Here is a 16,798-nt window from a genome sequence, read left to right as displayed (position 1 = left end):
ACACCTGGTGCCACACTCTAATCAGTAATTAACTCAAAACACCTGCAAAAGCCTTTAAATGGTCTCTCAGTCTAGTTCTGTAGGCTACACAATCATGGGGAAGACTGCTGACTTGACAGTTGTCCAAAAGACGACCATTGACACCTTGCACAAGGAGGGCAAGACACAAAAGGTCATTGCTAAAGAGGCTGGCTGTTCACAGAGCTCTGTGTCCAAGCACATTAATAGAGAGGCGAAGGGAAGGACAAGATGTGGTAGAAAAAAGTGGACAAGCAATAGGGATAACCGCACCCTGGAGAGGATTGTGAAACAAAACCCATTCAAAAATGTGGGGGAGATTCACAAAGAGTGGACTGCAGCTGGAGTCAGTGCTTCAAGAACCACCAGGCACAGACGTATGCAAGACATGGGTTTCAGCTGTCGCATTCCTTGTGTCAAGCCACTCTTGAACAAGAGACAGCATCAGAAGCGTCTCGCCTTTGGACTGCTGCTGAGTGGTCCAAAGTTATGTTCTCTGATGACAGTAAATTTTGCATTTCCTTTGGAAATCAAGGTCCCAGAGTCTGGAGGAAGAGAGGAGAGGCACAGAATCCACGTTGCGTGAGGTCCAGTGTAAAGTTTCCACAGTCAGTGATGGTTTGGGGTGCCATGTCATCTGCTGGTGTTGGTCCATTGTGTTTTCTGAGGTCCAAGGTCAACGCAGCTGTCTACCAGGAAGTTTTAGAGCACTTCATGCTTCCTGTTGCTGATGAACTTTATGGAGATGCAGATTTCATTTTCCAACAGGACCTGGCACCTGCACACAGTGCCAAAGCTTCCAGTACCTGGTTTAAGGACCATGGTATCCCTGTTCTTGATTGGCCAGCAAACTCGCCTGACCTTAACCCCATAGAAAATCTATGGGGTACTGTGCAGAGGAAGATGCAATACGCCAGACCCAACAATTCAGAAGAGCTGAAGGCCACTATCAGAGCAACATGGGCTCTCATAACACCTGAGCAGTGCCACAGACTGATCGACTCCATGCCACGCCGCATTGCTGCAGTAATCCAGGCCAAAGGAGCCCCAACTAAATATTGAGTGCTGTACATGCTCATACTTTTCATGTTCATACCTTTCAGTTGGCCAACATTTCTAAAAATCCTTTTTTTGCATTGGTCTTAATTGATATTCTAATTTTCCGAGATACTGAATTTGGGACTTTCATTAGTTGTCAGTTATAATCATCAACATTAAAAGAAATAAACATTTGAAATACATCAGTCTGTGTGTAATGAATGAATCTAATATACAAGTTTCACTTTTTGAATGGAATTATGGAAATAAATCACCTTTGTCATGATATTCTAATTTTATGACCAGCACCTGTAGAGGACTGTGCACACTGTCAGCTCTAACAACAATTGTATCAAGTAAAAAATCCAGGCAAGTTTCAGACGAAGTGGCTATTTGGCTTGACTTACACTGGTGATGAAGCAAGCTGCTCCATTTGTTAATACTAAAAGTGATTTGGTGCTTTGAAGCACAAAGCACTGCAATTATGTCAGTTAGCAGGACGGGCAAAAGAGCATATGGATGTTAAATACAAACAGGCAAAAGTTATTTTTGTATCATTTGTTTGGCTTTTGAAGCCAAACAAATGTTTATTAGGTATAACCTCTAAAATGTGATTAATGTAGTAAATGCACATATGTCCCCGGCCCCTGACAGATAATCGAGGTTTTACTGTACAAAAATTCTCATATTGTGACATCCCTATTGTGAACTGCAGTGGAGTGGCATCACTTTCAGTAGTGATTCCTGGCTTCTACCCAGTGCTGCAAAGATATGCTGTGGCTTCCCACTGACCCTGAAATGGATAACAGTAAGTGCAAATATGAACAGTTTGACATTGATATTACTTAAGCATTCAACTACACATATGTAAATGCATTAGTAGTTAAATTTGTGTAAATGTTTCTCACAGGTACAGTCATATGAAAAAGTTTAATTCTTTGGATTTTTGTTTATCATTGGCTGAGCTTTCAAAGTAGAAACTTCCTCTTAATATATGACATGCCTTATGGAAACAGCAGTATTTCAGCAGTGACATTAAGTTTATTGCATTAACAGAAAATATGCAATATGCATCATAACAAAATTAGACAGATGCATAAATTTGGGCACCCCAACAGAGATATGACATCAATACTTAGTTGAGCCTCCTTTTGCAAATCTAACAGCCTCTAGACACCTCCTATAGCCTTTGATGAGTGTCTGGATTCTGGATGGAGGTATTTTTGACTATTCTTCCATACAAAATCTCTCCAGTTCAGTTCAATTTGATGGCTGTTGAGCATGGACAGCCTGCTTCAAATCATCCCATAGATTTTCAATGATATTCAAGTCAGGGGACTGTGATGGCCATTCCAGCACATTGTACTTCTCCCTCTGCATGAATGCCTTTGTAGATTTCGAACTGTGTTTTGGGTCATCGTCTTGTTGGAATATCCAACCCCTGCGTAACTTCAACTTTGTGACTGATGTTTGAACATTATCCTGAAGAATTTGTTGATATTGGGTTGAATTCATCTGACCCTCGACTTTAACAAGGGCCCCAGTCCCTGAACTAGCAACAGCCCCACAGCATGATGGAACCTCCACCAAATTGGACAGTAGGTAGCAGGTGTTCTTCTTCCGCCATGCAAATTGCTTTTTGTTATGACCAAATAACTCAATTTTTGTCTCATCAGTCCAAAGCACTTTGTTCCAAAATGAAGCATTTGCATACAAGCAGCGACTATTTGCGGTGTGAGTGCAGAAAGGGCTTCTTTCTCATCACCCTGCCATACAGATGTTCTTTGTGCAAACTGCGCTGAATTGTAGAACGATGTACAGATACACCATCTGCAGCAAGATGTTCTTGCAGGTCTTTGGAGGTGATCTGTGGGTTGTCTGTAACCATTCTCACAATCCTGCTCATTTGCCGCTCCTGTATTTTTCTTGGCCTGCCAGACCTGCTGGGTTTAACAGCAACTGTGCCTGTCGCCTTCCATTTCCTGATTCCATTCCTTACAGTTGAAACTGACAGTTTAAACCTCTGAGATAGCTTTTTGTAGCCTTCCCCTAAACCAGGAGACTGAACAATCTTTGTTTTCAGATCTTTTGAGAGTTGCTTTGAGGATCCCATGCTGTCAGTCTTCAGAGGAGAGTCAAAGGGAAGCACAACTTGCAATTGACCACCTTAAATACCTTTATACAGTAATCCCTCGCTACTTCGCGGTTCACTTTTCGAGGATTTTATATGTAAGCATATCTAAATATATAACGCAGATTTTTCGCTGCTTCGCGGGTTTCTGCGGACAATGGGTCTTTTTACTTCTGGTACTTGCTTCCTAAGTTGGTTTGCCCAGTTGATTTCATACAAGAGATGCTATTGGCGGATGGCTGAGAAGCTACCCAATCAGAGCACGCAGTTAAGTTCCTGTGTGCTGCTGATTGGCTCAGTGACGGAGTGCTGCATTAACCAGGAAGTCTCATCTCACTCATTCAGCATTAACGTGCTACTGCTTCAGGGGCCATGTCCAAGCGCCAACAGAAGATGCAAATGATTGCAGAAAAGGTAACAGTTTTGGATATGTTGAAGGAAGGGAACAGCTACACCGCTGCAGGACACCATCACAGCATCAATGAGTCCATGATTCTTTTTATTTAAAAAGGAGGAAAAGCATATAAGATCTACAGCCGCAGTGTCCTTTAACCAGGGTGCAAAACGAGTTGCAAGTGGATGTGATAAGGCAGTAGTCTGGATGGAATCTGCTTTAGGAATCTTTGCAACAAGGTCAACGACGTCATGACCTCCTACAAGCTGCTACGTGTACTTCGCTATACAGTAAGTGTAAACTTATCTACTGATTTCATATTGCTTAGCAGTTGTCCCTGTTATTAATAGAGTAAAGGGTGGGTTGTAAACAATACAGGGAGGGTTTAAAAACGTCCAAATACACGTTAAATAATTAAATAAATATGGTGTCCCTACTTCGCGGAAATTCAGTTATCGCGGTCAGCCTTGGAACCTATCTCCCGCGATGAGTGAGGGATTACTGTATCTCATGATTGGACACGCCTGTCTATGAAGTTCAAGGCTTAATGAGCTCATCCAACCAATTTGGTGTTGCCATTAATCAGCATTGAGCAGTGACAGGCATTCAAATCAGCAACATTTCAAGGGGACCCACATTTTTGCACAGCCAGTTTTTCACATTTGATTTAATTTCATACAACTAAATACTGCTTCACTAAAAATCTTTGTTCGGAAAACACCCCAGTACTCAGATGTTCCAAGGAAATGAAAGACATGCCATTATCATCTTTTTTGTTGAAAGGAGAGTCAATTATTATGCAGGCTGAGAGGGGGTCCCAAACTTTTTCATATGACTGTATAAGGTGCTTTTTGAGGTGCTTGCAAGGTAACCCCAGACCAGAATACCATGGAATCCCAGCTGATGTAGTTATCAAGAAAAATAAATATAACATTGCAGGTCTAAGGCAAGGAGCAACAGAACATATAATGGTAACAAAATAACAAAACGTAAGCACTTTTAATGACTAATATAAACAAAAATCCCTGGCCAACATGTTGGTTGGCTTGTCTACTTTCTCACTCGCAAGCACCAAACTGAGGTCATTCTCACATCCCTAGCTTTTCTCTCTCTCTCAAGTACCAAACGACCTTTCTTCCTCCCACCACACAAGGCCTTGTCTCTCACTGGAGCTGTAACACAGCAGCACTACTTACTTTTATTCCATTTTTTTTTCAGTTAAAAATGCATCATTACAGGGCTAAATAAAATGTAAACTTTACAATTAACACACCTGCAAGTTAGGAACTTCACACAAACATTAGGAAGTTTTTCTTCAGATACAGACAAATGGAATAAGTGACCAAGTTGTGTGATAGACAGTGGGACTTTAGAGACTTTCAAAACTCGACTGGATGTTATTTTGGAGAAATGAAATGGATAGGATTGCTGAGCTTTGTTGGGCTGAATGGCTTGTTCTCACCAATATTTTTCTAATGTTCTAAAATTGCACTGGTACTAAGTGTATCATATCTGATATTTATACACTTGGTGCTCTGCAACGGATTAGCATCCCATCCAATGTTGATTCCTGCCTTTCATCCCTGTTTCTGCTGTAACTGGCTAAACATGATTATATGGAGATGGTTCAATGGCTAAATACACCTGTTGAATATTCTTTGAAACATACAGTATATATATAACATGTAAATACACATAAACGTATAACATTACCTGTACAGATAAAACATGGCCACAAAGCAGGCTAATGGATTGGCGATGTTTCCCAGAACAACAGATAAATGATAGGTCATGCTTCCATAAGGCAGGCAAGAAAAACTCTGCACTGAAGGTAACACTCCATTGGTCAGGGCATTGGACACAGCCAGAAGCAGCAGCAGGTATACATTATGAGCTGTCCAGAAGGGGTCAATCTTAATAATCTTCACTTCATCTTCAGTTTTTGGATGATTTCCATCTTTAAGGGATAATGATTCATTGCTTTCTGCAGACATCGCTGAGGTTGAACTGCTTTGGCCATTTCCAGATGGCTCAGAGGACTTCCTATTATGGACAGCAAAATTTAAAGCTAAGAAAGAGAGTCCTGATATGGTCAACATAACAGACAAGAACCAGAAAAAGTTGTCAGCAGGGAAGTTCTCCTTTAAGTAGAAAGGCTGCAGTGTACCGTTACCCAAAGTATTGTTTCGACATTCCAACTTGCCGACTCCTTGCCCCAGAGCCACAACGCAAGGGAACAGTGCACTAAGACCCTGACCCACAAAGAACGTGCGGATATACTGAGGTGGGTAACGGTACATGAAAGGAAGAAAAGAAACATTAGATGTGCAGGACACCAGGGCCAAGATGAAAGTCAGTATAAGGAAGGGAAGAGAGTGAAGGACTCCAGCTACATCCACAGTTACAGTCCAGAAGATGGCAAGGAACACAGCGGCAATAACAGCTAAGGCTTGAATGCTGTGGATCAGCAAGCGCTCATTTAGTCTTCCTGGGGTAAAATGGTGCATCAGGGTTACTGCAATTGGCCCAACATTTCCAAAAGCAATCAGAACTGAAAGATAAGCAGGCAGGTCCCACCCTGAAATAAGGAAAGATAGTAAAGGATGTTAAATTAAGGGTTCAACTTAAAATTAAAAAAAAAAAAGAAATAAGCCTTGAGTATGTTTACCATGCAAAGTAGCCCACTTTGAAAAATGTATTTGTATTAAATAATTAGTACTCTTACACAACTTGGGGACAGCAGAGTGACCAACACTGCCGTTTCACAGCCCCACGGTCTTATGTGCAGCTTGCTTGTTCTCCCATTGTGTCCTCATTTTTTTCCCTGGGTATGCCTGTTCTCCTTCCACATGTGACGATTTTAATTAGGAATCTACAATAAACTGGCCAGTTTCAATGTGTGAGTGTGTACACCATCTGAGAAAACACCCATACTACTGTGGTTTTTTTGTATATAATGTAGTTTTTAAAGGAAAACGACCTCTGCCCGCATTTTCATATCATTTATGAAGTTATTTGTGCCCACACTATAACAATTGAAAACACACGACATAGCTGTTCTCCTACACTGCACGTCTGTGCATCGATGGAAACGGTAAGAGGAAGTGCCCTCCATGCTAGAAATTAAATTTTCAAATTTCAATTCATTTGCATTTTACACATAAAGAACAGCAATGGACACAGCCTGAGAGTGGGCCATTCTTGTGCTGTGCTGGGATAGAATGTGGACCCCACAACCTCAGATTTGGATATGGCCAGTAAAACACAATCTACTCATATATATATATATATATATATATATATATATATATATATATATATATATATATATATATATATATATATATATATATATATATATATCCTCTTTAATAAAATCCCTTTGTGCGTCCAGGTGTCCGTGTCTTCTGGTGAAGTGCGCATGCGCGGGGCACGGTGCGATGAGCGATATTACTGTCAGCGAAAGTTAGAGGCGTTTTACGGAAATACAAACCAGTATTACTGCGAGAGGAAATTAAAGGTACACAATACAGTGACGCATATTACAGCCACATGCAAGCCAGTATTACCGCCAGAGAAAATTAAAGGTATATTACGGACGTACGAGCCAGCGGATGTACAAGACGGTATTACTGTCACAGAAAATTAAAGACACACAATACACGTCGGCCGCCCACGAAGAACAGTCAGCTCAGCAAGTAAACATCAACAAAAGAAAGGCTGAAAGAAAGAAAAATACGACCAACAAAAAGCATGAGGTCAAAGTCCCTTGCCATTTAATATAGACTGTTCCTACTAATATTTATGTACTACTGTTCTAGCGCCCGTTATTGTAACGGGCTAAATGACTAGTATATATATAAAACCCTAAGCCTAAAAGTGCAACGATTTTATGTAACGTTTCTAGTCATACTTTAAATCGGGCTTATTTTAAAACCTACATATATATGTTTGGTATCATTCTTTTCAGAATTTATCAAACTTTAATGTGATGTTGTTAGATTTTTAGATTCTTATTCAGTTTTTAAATTATACAATAAAATATCAAGAAAGTCGTGGTTTTTATTTTTGATCAAGTAAACTTTCTTTTACAGGAACAAACTATTTAAAAAAAAGATCTATTCATAACACCGATGTTTGTATTTAGGTGATTTAGTTGACTGGACTACCAATACTGATGCTCTGTGCAAGAGAGGACAGAGCCGACTATACTTTCTTAGAAGATTGGCGTCCTTCAACATCTGCAATAAGATGCTGCAGATGTTCTATCAGACGGTTGTGGTGAGCGCCCTCTTCTACGCAGTGGTGTGCTGGGGAGGCAGCATTAAGAAGAAAGACACCTCACGCCTGGACAAACTGGTGAGGAAAGCAGGCTGTATTGTAAGCACAGAGCTGGACAGTTTGACATCTGTGGCAGAGCGACGGGCGCTGAGCAGACTCTTGTCAATCATGGAGAATCCACTGCATCCACTAAACAGGATCATCTCCAGACAGACGAGCAGCTTCAGCGACAGACTGCTGTCACCATCCTGCTCCACTGACAGACTGAGGAGATTGTTCCTTCCCCACACTATGCGACTCTTCAATTCCACCGGGAGGGGGGTAAACGTTAACATTATTCAAAGTTATTGTCTGTTTTTACCTACATTTTTATTACTCTTTAATTTAATATTGTTTTTTGTATCAGTAAGGTGCTGCTGGAGTATGTGAATTTCCCCTTGGGATTAATAAAGTATCTATCTAGTTAGCTGAAGGTCAAGTTACGATGACCCATTGCATACCACTTTAGTTTTCATGTGATTTTTCCTCTTATTTAAATGAGTCATTTTTTAAAGAAAAGTTTTTTTATCTATATGAAAGTCAGTTAAAATGAATGGGTCATTTATTTAGTCTCTTATAAATACTCTGAGCATAGTGGACCTCAGTTTAATGGGAATATTCTAATCAGTGAGAGAGTAAATATTTTATTCTCATTTCATGGATTTTTACTCGGTTAAATAATTAATGTTTCTTTAACATATTTATAGAATTTTATGATTTTGACTCCAATAAATAATAATTTTTCTTTTGTACATTTACAGATTTGACTAATATTCTAGCTGCCACTGGGGGTTGGGCGCCAAAGGTGCCAGTGGGCTTGGCCCCCCTAGTAGATCAATATAATAAGAATGTGCTTTTAAGAGGGTTCAAGTCAAAAAAAAAACACAGCAGATTTACAAATCACTGTTTACAGCAGTCTCATGAAATCTCAGTGCTTTATGCAGCATTAGCCGTTTGTTGCATTTCAGCCAGGGTCTTTTCACTAACTCAAGAATGTTCTCTTTATTTGGTCTTACTGTTGTTTTTCAGATATTACTTTTCATATTATGTTATTAATTCGTTTTTTGCCTTTGTTTTGTCTTTGTGTTTAGTAAGCATGAGCCCACAATACAATTTAGGTTTCACGTTACAATATTCCTACGATATGAAATTTTCATGAAAGAAATGTACTGTACGTTTAGTGTTGCTTATCACTTGAAAATCAATATTTTGTTTACTAAACAATTTTAGGCGTATCTTGCTGATTTTGGTCTGCTGATCAAAAAATTCATCTTTAAATTTTCTTATTACATGCAATTGTAATTGCTGTTTTTTGTGATTTTCTATCATAAGTATAAGTGATTTTTCTTTCATAAGTTAGTAGGTGTATACCAATGGTAATGGCTATTAGTGCTAGATGCTATTAGTACTGTGAATGGGATAGCCATGCTATAGAGCAGGGGTGGGCACAGTCAGTCCTGGAGGGCCACAGTGGCTGCAGGTCTTTGTTCCAGCCCAGTTACTTAATTAGAAAATGATCCTTGCCCATAACTTAATTGCTTAGTTACTGCTTTAACTCTGCAATGTCATGTCATTCCTATATCCTAGATTTTCTTCCTTTCTAAGGATTTCAACTAAATGATTTGTGGCCTTAAATGGATGAGTAATTCTCAGTCCTTCACATTTTTCTCTTCACTTTCCTTCCAAGTATTTAATTAAACCAATCAGTGCATGATAAATAAATAGACACAGGTGTAAATGGTAACAAGCTAAATGGAGAAATGCTGGTTTCTTTTGTCATTTGCATCTTATTGTTAATAAGAAGTAATTAAAAACAGAGAATGCAGCTGTTTAAGACTAAAATAAGCAATAAGGGTTTCAAATCTTAACAAGCAAGACAACTGAAATGAAGCAGAAGTGTTACTTGAGTGAAAGATGCTTCTTATTAAGCAATTGGGTTGGAACAAAAACCTACATCCACTGCGGCCCCCCAGGATTGACCTTGCCGACCCCTGCTATAGAGCCTCATTACATTAACAATTGGCCACTCTGTAAGCAGAGCAGAAAAGTGTAGCACATAAACCACTTGGCGGCCCAATAAAAATATTTTTTGCCTCCTCATCATAGAAACCCTTTGACTGATGAAAACGTTGAACAAGGGAAGTGAAGGACTTTGATATTTCAGACAGATGTTTTTGTGAATAACTAATGCCAAGATTAATGAAGGCGTTTTTGTTAGTCCACAAATCAGACACATCATTCATGATAAGTGGCTCGAAGATCTGCTAGTGAGGTCGAAGGTAATTACATGCACTTTGTCAGGACATTGTAATGATGAAAAGGTGATATCAGGACATATGTAATCTATCACTGCTAGCCAAGTATTGTGGGACACTGCAATGAAAATCAGATGTGGAGCACAAACACATCTACAACAAAAATATTTTAGCTCAGTTGAATGAATGCAATATGACAGTATTGTTAAGCAGTTAAGATGCACTAAATTCAATAAAAGTTCATTTTACATCCCTCCAAATTCCTATGTGATACAGTCAATCTGAAATTCAATGTGTGTTCAGCTTGAAGGTGTCTATCATCAACATTTTTTCGTGAAGCAAAATGTTTGACAGTCTAACTACCAAGCAACACATTTTGTTTCAGTGTGATTTGTGCTTTAAGTTCTTATGCAGGTATTTGTGGTTTTGTAACATTTACATATTTAATAATAATAATAATAATACATTTTATTTATACAAGGCACCTTTCAGAGAACTCAAGGACACCGAACAAACAAATAAATAAATAAGAGACACAATTATAGACAAATTAAAACATCAGAAAATCTAAAAATTAAAACCAAACAAGACCACTATAATCATAAAGAAAAAGAAAAGGCCATTTTAAACAGATGTGTTTTAAGTTTACATTTCAAGAATGAATATGATTTGATGTTTCTGAGCTCAGTAGGTAATGAATTCCAGAGCTTGGGAGCAGAATGGCCGAATGCTCTGCTCCCCATGAAGGTTAGACGGGTGAGAGGGACAGTCAGATGGGTGGAGGAAGAGGATCTAAGGTTACGGGAGGGAATGGCAACATGAAGAAGGTCAGACAGATATGGAGGGGCGAGGTTATGAATGGCCTTAAATGTTAATAGCAGAATCTTAAAATCAGTTCGAAACTTAATCGGGAGCCAATGAAGCTGCTGCAAGACCGGAGTAATATGGTGAATAAATGAGGTACGAGTAATGATACGTGCTGCAGAATTCTGGACTAACTGAAGCTTATGAAGAGATTTATTAGGGAGACCAAAGAGGAGTGAATTGCAGTAGTCCAGCCGAGAAGTGACAAGACTATGAACAAGAATGGCAGTGGTATGAGGAGTGAGGGAGGGGCGAATGCGATTAATATTACGTAGGTGGAAGTAAGCAGACCGGGTGATGTTATTAATGTGAGATTGGAAAGATAGAGTACTGTTGAGGATGACACCCAGACTCTTGATCTGAGGTGATGGGGAAACAACAGAGTTATCAATAATAAGAGAAAGATTATTGGTTTTGGATAATGATGACTGCGGTGGGTTGGCACCCTGCCCGGGATTGGTTCCTGCCTTGTGCCCTGTGTTGGCTGGGATTGGCTGCAGCAGACCCCCGTGACCCTGTGTTCGGATTCAGCGGGTTGGAAAATGGATGGATGGATGGATGGATAATGATGATTTTGAACCAATGAGGAGAACCTCAGTTTTGTCACTGTTTAATTTAAGAAAATTCGAAGAAAACCAGAATTTAATTTCAGCAATGCAGTCAATAAGCGAAGGTGGTGGAAAAGAGGAGGTGGGTTTACTAGCAAGGTAGAGCTGGGTGTCATCAGCATAACAGTGAAAATTAATGTTATATTTACGAAAAATACTGCCAAGGGGAAGAAGGTAAATAATAAAAAGAAGAGGCCCCAGGACAGAGCCCTGGGGCACACCTGAAGTAACAGCGGTGGGTTGGGATGTGAAGATTTCAAGCTGTATGAACTGAGTGCGGCCTGAGAGGTAGGATCTAAACCAATCAAGTGGAGTGTGGGTAATGCCAATCAAAGATAATCAATAATTTAAACAAACTGTATAAAGTGTGAGCCTCTAAATAAGGACCTATACTCTTTGTCCACACAAGCATCCCATCTTGCCTCCATGCATTTAGAACGCAGATGGATGAAAGTTCAATAAACAGCTGCTCCTTTAATACTAGCACCAGAAGGAAAACCAGCTACACTGTGTTGCTCTGAAGAATGAGCCTGTCAGCCCTGACCTAGAAGTTAAATTCTTACTTTTTTTTTTTAAAAACATAAACCAAAAAATGTGTACAGTTGCATGGTGACACAATGTTATCAGATGAATCAAAGCCATTACCTTCAGGAAGTCTGCTGACCACCACAGGCAACTCCACCCACAGAGAGTTCACAGAGACCCAAGAGCCCATGCCAAATAGGGAAACTAGGACATGTATCACCAAAGGTCTCTTCCACAAGGAGTCAGCCATTTTCCTGTAGAACAACCAAAATATGTTAAGCATACTCCATTCCTTGTACACTGAAGTTATCATTCATATTTCAAAATAAGTGTGCCAAACATAAGAAACAAATTCACAGAAGCAACACAGATAGGCAGGTCCAAATTGATGCTATGTGAACAGGGCCTGTGAGGGACAAGCACTAATTTTTCCAACTTAGTACCCAATTCTGCTGGGACAGGCTTCAGCTCACAGTGACCCTGAATAGAGTTAAGAACATCTTCTTCTTTCGGCTGCTCCAGTTAGGGGTCACCACAGTTGATCATCTTCTTCCATATCTTTCTGTCCTCATCATCTTGTTCTGTTACACCCATCACCTGCATGTCCTCTCTCACCACATCCATAAACTTCCTCTTAGGCCTTCCTCTTTTCCTCTTCCCTGGCCGCTCTATCCTTAGCATTCTTCTCCCAATACACCCAGCATCTCTCCTCTGCACATGTCCAAACCAACGCAATCTTGCCTCTCTGACTTTGTCTCCAAACTGTCCACCTTGAGCTGACCCTCTAATGTCCTCATTTCTAATCCTATCCATCCTCGTCACACCCAATGCAAATCTTAGCATCTTTAACTCTGCAACCTCCAGCTCGGTCTCCTGCTTTCTGGTCAGTGCCGCCGTCTCCAACCCATATAACATAGCTGGTCTCACTAGCGTCCTGTAGACCTTCCCTTTCACTCTTGCTGATACCCGTCTGTCACAAATCACTCCAGACACTCTTCTCCACCCATTTCACCCTGCCTACTCTCTTTTTCACCTCTCTTCCACAATCCCCATTACTCTGTACTGTTGATACCAAGTATTTAAACTCCTCCACCTTCACCAACTCTGCTTCCTCCATCCTCACCATTCCACTGACCTCCTTCTCATTCACACACATTCTGTCTTGTTCCTACTGACCTACATTCCTCTCCTCTCTAGACCATATCTCCACCTCTCCAGAGTCTCCTCAACCTGCCCCCCTACTATCACTACAGATCACAATGTCATCAGCAAACATCACAGTCCACGGGGACTCCTGTCTAATCTCATCTCTCAACCTGTCCATCACCATTGGAAATAAGAAAGGGCTCAGAGCCGATCCCTGATGTAATCCCACCTCCGTCACTCCTACCGCAGACCTCACCACTGTCACACTTCCCTTGTACATATCCTGTACATACATTTCAAAAATGAGAGGAGTCCATTCAGTCCATCAAGCTAATTTGTTTAGCTAATAGCGAAGGTGTTCCAATATTTCAACCAGATACTTAAAGGTTGTCAAGATTTCTACTTCAACTACACGGCTCAGTAATTTATTCCAGATTCCCACAACTCTTTGTATAAAGAAGTGCTTACTGACTTCAATGCTAATTGTACTTCCCATAATTTCCACTGGTGTTCGAGTGCGTGATTTACCCAGAAGTTGAAAGCATTCTGCTGGAAGGTTAAGTCTATAAGTGAGAGGTTCATGGTACACACATGCCAAACGGCTGCCAGTAACAGGTATCAAAACTCTGTGTGGAGTTTTCACACTCAAATTGAATCTTCCTTTTTTTTTCCCCCACCAGGACCTACCAAACACATGCAAGTGAGGCCAATGCCCACAGACATCTCCACATTCAGCCAGGTTACAGTCATTAGCTAACATAATAAGCACATTAATTACCTGTGTATACAATAACACAAATCTGTATCCAGCACCGCAATGAAAAGCAAAATCCAAGAACAGTAGCCTTTTATTAACTCAATGCCTTTTATTCATCAAAAGACCAGGCTCAGATTAAAACGGTGCAGAGCACAGGTTTTAAAAAACGATCCAACACCCAGGGTAAGAGAAGTCATCTCCTTCCGCAATTATTTTTCCAAAGTTGGACCGTCTTTATCTTATCTCAAATGTTGGATCAGACTCCAGTGCTTTCGCAAACAGACTACACATTCACGATTAGTGAGTGTCATATGGTATTTATGCCAAACGTATACACTGTTCACATTGTGGTAGTTACGGACATATTTTATATATGTAAAAGATGACCGATAATGTGCAAAAGCTATGTAAGCACAAAGTATTAGGCAGCATTTTTTTTTTTTATTTGATGGGGCTACATTTGTATTCTAGCACATTAAATTACACAGGGACAGCAGCATGTAACTGTGTCACTACCTTTATACTTCTTAAGCTTGCTATACTGTATATTAATATTGTTACATTTATAAATTACACAGGGACAGCAGCATGTAACTGTGTCATTACCTTTATACTTCTTAAGCTTGCTATACTGTATATTAATATTGTTACATTTATAAATTACACAGGGACAGCAGCATGTAACTGTCACTACCTTTATACTTCTTAATATTAATATACAGTATAGCAAGCTTGTTACATTTATTACATATCACATACAAACACAACTATCAGGTTGTGTTTATTTTAACTTCTTAATCTTAAATTACTGTCACTGGAGATATATATTTTTTACTCTCCATTGGTTATCATACAAATGCAACTTTTTTTTTTTTTTTTAATGCAACATCAATTTAACATTATATTTAACATTTTCTTACATTTTACATGTTATGAATGGTGGTAATGGCTTCTTTTACAAAAGTAATACTACACAAAGAAATATGAAAAGAATGCAAGTATAACTCAAATAATTATTTCAATATATAGTAAATTAACAGTAAATTTACTAAATTACAAAACCAGTTGCAAATATTTTTTAACCAAGGGCATGGTTATATTTATTGTAAAAAAATAAAAAAATACTATTTTAAACACTCGTTTTTTAAATTTTTCAACTAATCCAACATTTAGCAATTTCAGTTTAAGTGGTTCTCTGCTAAACAGAGGTTCTACTGTATTGTATCTATACATAATACGGTAGAGCACAATAAAATGAATTTCACTCTAGTATTATTAATCAAAATGAATAATTACAATAATATCAACAAGGCAATTCATTTGCCAGTTTTTAAATTTTCTGGTAATTGTACACCCTTGCATTCTTGTTTATCTGCAGACTGCCAACAAAGTGCATGCTGGTCAGTAAGAATTTCACTGTACTCTGCCAATGTGACAATACCTCTATTACTATTGGACTGCAGATTTGCTGAACTCATTTTTTCAGATTTTAGCATTGCAGTGAGTCAGGGTACAGCCTGGAAGCACTGCCATAACAAGTATATAAACAGCAACAACCACTGCCACACCGCTCACATATGGCCAATTTACAGTCGTCAGGCAACATTGTAATCACACAAACCGTGACACTCAGTGGCCAGGATTTGAAGCCATTTATTCTTCTCAAGATGTGAAGCAGAATCTTCAACCACCCCACTGTGTTAGCATTCTGCCTCGTGTGAGAATCAAACAGAAAATGATATTCCTACTTGACTATGCTATATAATTAGACATGTTAAAAAAGATTCACTATTCTTATAATAAACAAACTGTACTTACTAAATCCTTTGTATGGCCAAGTGACAAGGGTGTTGCACTTTAAGCCACAAGGCTGGCAATTCAATATACATTTCCAACTCGGGGTATTTGAACTATTATATAAGTAAATGGAAGTCAGAATCTGATAAAACCTGGCACACCAAGTTACTTTGAGTAAAGGAGTTTGCCGAGTAAGCAGTAAACAAAATAATCATTAAAGTATACACGCACAGCTAACACAGCCTCTTTTCTCGTGATCTGAAAGGCAGAACATGAACTCAGCCGAAGGTTGTCAGCTCGACTCTGAGATTAGTAAACCTTTCTGGCATTGTGCTATCGTTAGGGCCCATGCACTCCCTTTTCAGATCTGTTTAGGACCGCTCTTTGTACCTTAACATCTGGTCTAGCTTTACAGCAATGCCACAAACATTATTTTCTACTAGCTAGCATGTTTTACCTTATCACTGATTAAACACAGTGTTAACTAATTTATTGCCCCATACAACCTCCCTTTGATATCAAGATTGGAAAAGCAGATTCAATAAACAGAAGGGCAGACTGCCAAGAAAACAATGCCCCTTGACCAATACGGTTAACAAAATTGATTTCTTTTAAAGCAGGCTGGAACCGAATTCTCAGTTAACTGAACGTTAGGCTAAATGGCCTGCTCTTGTCAATATTCTTCTAACACAGCTCACCAGACCTAGCCATACACTTCCTCCAAAATCACATCAAGTCGAGTTTGAAAAACTAGCACTGTCTACCACACTAAATGATATCTTATTACACGTATCTATGGTTTCAGTGTTAAAACATTTGTGTAAAATGTACCCCTAACATGTTTCCAACTGTTCTTGAACTCATTTTAAAAGATCAACTGTGTTAATTCCTTTCAGAATTTTAAAAACTTCAATTATGTCACCTCATAATCTCGGTTTGCTTAAA

The 16,798-nt window shown here is 39.3% G+C and overlaps 1 protein-coding gene across 3 annotated transcripts in view; it reads right to left on the bottom strand.

The window, feature by feature from the left end:
- The window catches only part of slc52a2 (solute carrier family 52 member 2), a 69,789-nt gene that overhangs the window by 12,867 nt on the left and 40,124 nt on the right, over positions 1-16,798 (bottom strand). Inside the window, exons 1-3 of one of the 3 annotated variants that reach the window (XM_028818022.2) lie at positions 15,875-16,014; positions 12,274-12,407; positions 5,295-6,159 (exon numbers count right to left, since the gene is read on the bottom strand). In XM_028818022.2, coding sequence (XP_028673855.2) covers positions 5,295-6,159; positions 12,274-12,403 — 995 coding nt within the window. In that variant the 5' untranslated portion in view covers positions 12,404-12,407; positions 15,875-16,014. Of the gene's footprint in view, positions 1-5,294; positions 6,160-12,273; positions 12,408-14,077; positions 14,255-15,874; positions 16,015-16,798 lie in introns of those variants that run through there. The other 2 variants (XM_028818021.2, XM_028818020.2) reach the window with 2 other exon arrangements.

Source organism: Erpetoichthys calabaricus, chromosome 13 (genome assembly GCF_900747795.2).
Source record: "Erpetoichthys calabaricus chromosome 13, fErpCal1.3, whole genome shotgun sequence".
NCBI classification, from domain to species: domain Eukaryota; kingdom Metazoa; phylum Chordata; class Cladistia; order Polypteriformes; family Polypteridae; genus Erpetoichthys; species Erpetoichthys calabaricus.
Note: the sequence above shows the minus strand (reverse complement) of the source record. Positions and strands in the feature narration are given on the sequence as shown.